The sequence below is a fragment of the Corapipo altera genome, unplaced genomic scaffold, assembly GCF_003945725.1.
Source record: "Corapipo altera isolate COAL_440 unplaced genomic scaffold, ASM394572v1 202, whole genome shotgun sequence".
Taxonomy (NCBI): domain Eukaryota; kingdom Metazoa; phylum Chordata; class Aves; order Passeriformes; family Pipridae; genus Corapipo; species Corapipo altera.
The window spans coordinates 622215-626445 of NW_020884980.1; the positions used below are offsets into that span (position 1 = coordinate 622215).

At 58.9% G+C, this 4231-nt stretch overlaps 2 protein-coding genes across 3 annotated transcripts in view; both read left to right on the top strand.

Annotated features, from left to right (window-relative positions):
- KLHL12 (kelch like family member 12) overlaps positions 1–1728 on the top strand; it is a 24716-nt gene extending 22988 nt beyond the window's left edge. For both annotated transcript variants that reach the window (XM_027665759.1, XM_027665758.1), the window contains one exon: positions 147–1728. In XM_027665759.1, coding sequence (XP_027521560.1) covers positions 147–273 — 127 coding nt within the window. In that variant the 3' untranslated portion in view covers positions 274–1728. The remainder of the gene's footprint in view (positions 1–146) is intronic.
- A 2004-nt stretch (positions 1729–3732) lies between these two features.
- Positions 3733–4231, top strand: part of RABIF (RAB interacting factor) — a 4012-nt gene continuing 3513 nt past the window's right edge. The window contains exons 1-2 of the mRNA XM_027665742.1: positions 3733–3921; positions 3999–4229. Coding sequence (XP_027521543.1) covers positions 3733–3921; positions 3999–4229 — 420 coding nt within the window. The remainder of the gene's footprint in view (positions 3922–3998; positions 4230–4231) is intronic.

A 4231-nucleotide genomic window follows, 5' to 3' on the forward strand; every position in this document is an offset into this window, starting at 1 on the left:
CAGACAGCAAAGGCAGCCTCATGCAGGGATTCCATTCTGGGCCGTTCCTGCTGTGTGCAGCTGTCCAGCCTCCCAGGAAGGGCTCTGAAATGCCTCAGCCTCTTCCTCCAATGCCATCCTTCACCTGTAACTTTCTGTCCTGGCAGATACGATGGCAACTCACTGCTGAGCAGCATCGAGTGCTACGATCCCATCATTGACAACTGGGAAGTGGTCACCTCCCTGGGGATGCAGCGCTGCGACGCAGGAGTCTGCGTCCTTCGGGAGAAGTGATCAGGAGGGAACCCACAAAGAAGAACATTCTAAAAAGTCTCGGCTGGAGGAAGAGTCCCAAGTGATTTGCAGTGACTGTTCTTGAGAGTTGTGGATGCTGTGGGAATAGGCACCAGAAGAGCAGCTTTCTGTGCTGCTTGTGACTAGAGCATGTGCATAACCGTGTGATCTCAGCAGTCATTTGAAATCAGGGGCTCTATGGGAAGCTGGAGGAAGGGGGTGAGTGGGTCGTGAGAAGCTGCACTCTCTGCTGTTCCTGTGGCTTAGTCTATGGGCAGAGCAGAGATGCCCCAGCCTGGCCTCAGCCAGCCTGGTGAGCCCTCCCAAGGACATGTACATACCACTGGGTCACCTCTTCAGCCACCACAGGACCCTGCGGGTCCTCGGGTCACTCTCAGCCACGTGGATGTGTGAGGGTGAATCCAGCTGCTCTTGTGTTCCAGCTTCAAATCATCGTGTACATACTGAATGTTCAAACGTGCTCCTTGAGCACACGTGGGTGCAGAGCCAGATTGGGTGAGCGTGTGTGAGGGGGGGCTGCAGTGTCGCTGTGTCTGCAGGTTCCTCCCAGGGCTGCACACAAAAGGAGTCGCAGGTTAAAGCTGTCAACTACTGAGACCCAGAAGCCTGAGGCCGCAGGGGCAGAGGGCAGGGGGGAAGCTCACTGCCTGCTGCAGAAGTAGGGCTGCAGTGTTTGTGCTCTTGATCAGGTGCTCAGCAAGGTTCTTCACATCGTACTTCCCTCAAGAAGCTTGAGAGCCCCAGCTGCAAAGTGCTGCCATCTGTGGCAGCAGGAGCCCTGCTGTGCTGGGGCCGTGCCTTTGCTCCCACCCTGCAGGGAGGTCACCTGAGCTGAGGCCGTGAGAGTAGGGACACAGTGGCTGCTGCCCACAGAGGTCTTGCTGGAGAGTGACTGGGGTTCATCCCTGGACACACCTGAGTCCAGCACACCCACGGCAGCCTTTCACTCAAGTTCATTGTGTTGGTTTTCCTTTTATCTAGGATTTTTCTGCTTCCGGGGCTGTTCTGGAGTAACATCCACGATTCCGTTTCGCCCTTTGTTCTCAGCTCTTTATTTCCCTGCCCACATCCTCTGACACTTGCTATCCCTCGCCTGCCCCACGAGCCCAAGTGAGGGCTCCATCGCTGGCTCCCTGGAGCACTCCCTGCTCAGCATGTGTCCTGCCTCGCTGTGTTCCTGGGAGCACAGGCTCCCCTCTGCCATCAGCTTGGCCCCACAGTGCCTGGGCTCTGTGTAGTGCTGCTCGTTGAGCTTCCTGCTGACTCCTTGCTTGGGGACAGGGTGGGATCAGGGACGTGGTAGCATGACTTATGCACTTTCAGCCAACGCTCTGAACCTTCTGCGTTTGTTTCTATCACACAAGTGTTCTGTGGTTTTGTTTCCTATGTTTATTTTCTAATGAAAGTATAAAGAATAAAATATTTCCTGAGCCAGTGGGAGTTTAGCTTCTGTTCTCTACCTTCCAGACCTTTGCCTAACTATCGTGTGGAGGGTTTGTGCAAACCCTGTGTTAGACCAGGCAGCCGCCTTCAGCTGTGTCTCTGCCCTGCAGTTTCAGCCTGGTGGTGAAAAACAGCTGCTCCAGCTGTGAGATCCACGGCACAGAGACCAGCCAGGCCTGGAGGACTGGCTAATGGGGGGATTTGTTGCAAAGTCTGTTGGAGAAGAGCACAGCAGCAGAGATAAGGGAGCAATAATTAGCCCTCAGGGGCTGAACAAGAGCCCAGGTGGCCAAGAAGGCCAGTGGCACGTGGCTTGTACCAGGCAGCAGGACCAGGGCAGTGACCTGCACTGGGCACTGCTGAGGCCTCTTGAATCCTGGAGTCAGTTCTGAGACTCTCACAACAAGAAAGACACTGAGGGGCTGGAGTGTGTCCAGAGAAGGGAACGGAGCTGGGGAAGGGCCTGGAGCAGCTGAGGGAGCTGGGGGGGCTCAGCCTGGAGAAAAGGAGGGCTGTGTGCGGGGGTGCTGCTGAGCTTCACACCACCCTCCTGCACCCGCTCCCCTCTCAGCTCTGTGAGGCCTGTGCTGGCTCCACACACACACAGGTGGTTCAGGAGCTCCCGGGCACTGTTCCTGCCTTAGAAACACTGGCACAAGTCACAGGGGAATGGGGTTATGTCTACAATCTACACTCACCCCCCATCTGGTGGCAGGACTGCCTAGACAGGAGTCTGAGGTGAGCAGCTGGATTGCTGATGAAATCCTGTACCTTTATGTAGTACTTCAACATCAGTTCCCATTTCTGGCTTCTCCTGAGAGTTCTTGGCAGCAGACAGTAAGGAGACAGTGAGGCAGCAGGAGGATGGTGCATATTTACACTAAATGGCCAGAAAAAAAAGCAAGAATTGGAGCTCTTCTGGGATCTGGTTTACTCCCTAAAGAAGCAGTGGCTCAACCGAAAGGTCTCTTTCAGTCTTTTCAACCATACTAACAACAGTGGGCCATTAGCAGCAGGTCCCAAGACCAGCACAGAGCCACAGGGGCTCAAAGGTGCTCAGTGAAGAGCAGCAGAGTCACCTGTGCCCCAGGACTTCTCCAGCACTGCTGCCTGTAAGCACTGGCACTGCCTCCTGCTTTGCCCGGGCTCTTTGGGGTCAGGCTGGTCTCTGCTTCCCTCTCCTGGGAAACACATTGCTCCCAGTGTCAGCCCCCTGCCCCTTTCAGTGCTCTCTGTGCTCCCCCAGTTTGGAGGGGGGTCTCTCTGCAAAAAGCAGCCATGTGAGCTGCTGTGTGCAGCAGCAACAGAGTGTACCCGGGCTCTCCCGAACGCTGATGCAACCACTACACACGAAATACGTGCAGCAGCTTCACAGAATCCCAGAATGGGTGAGGTTGGAAGGGACCACGGTGGGTCATGTGGCCCAGCCTCCCCCAGGCAGGGTCATCCCTGAGCACAAGGCACAGGACTGTGTCCAGAGAGCTCTTGAATATCTCCAGCAAGGGAGACTTTGAAGGGAGACAATTTCCCTTTGTCCAGCATCAACTGAGCTCCTTCTTCAACCTCTGTGTCAAAGTCAGGTGTCTCCAGACTCCCACTCCGGTAAGTGACAGTCCCTGATGGTCCCTGCGGGCCTGCACACAACAGACAGACCCTCGCTGCTGGCCGGTGGCACATCCCGGGATCACGTCGGGGGGGGGATCAGAATCCCAGACTGGTTCGGGTGGAAAGGGACCTTAAAGCTCATCCCCTTCCATGGGCAGGGACACCTTCCACTGCACCAGCTCGCTCCCAGCACCACGGACACTCCCAGGGATGGAGGAGCGGGGTGGGACCACCCGGCACCGCCCGAGGGTGGGGGGGGCAGGGCCGTGATGTCAGCGTAGCCCGTGGAGTGACGTCACAAGCCGTGCATCGAGTGAGGGGGCGGGGCCATGGCCGTGACGTCAGCTGCTCCTGTGACCTGACGTCATCGCCTCGCCCCGCCCGTCGGCCATGGCGGCGCCCTGCGCGGAGATGGAGCCGGCGGCGCCTCCTCCTTCCCCTCCTCCCGCTCCCACTCCCGCCGCGCCGGGCTCGGCCGGGCTCGTGTGCGCGCAGGGCCGCAACCTGCGGGCGGTTCTGTGCCAGCGCTGCGGCTCCCGGGTGCTGCTGCCCGGCGCCGCCACCTTCGCCCGCCGTGAGGTACCGGGGGGTGCTGAGGGGAGCGGGGGGGCGGGCGGTGCCGGGCGGGCGGTGACGGCCCCGTGGTGTCTCCGCAGCTCCTCCTGCCCGCCATGAGGAAGAAGGCGGCGACGGCGGCGGCGGGAGGCGGCGGGGACGTGCTGCGGGAGCACTGGCTGGTGCGCGACATGTTCTCCTTCGAGAACGTGGGGTTCACCCGCGACGTGGGCAACGTGAAGTTCCTGGTGTGCGCCGACTGCGAGGCGGGGCCCATCGGCTGGCACTGCCTGGACGACAAGGACAGCTTCTACGTGGCGCTGGAACGCGTGGC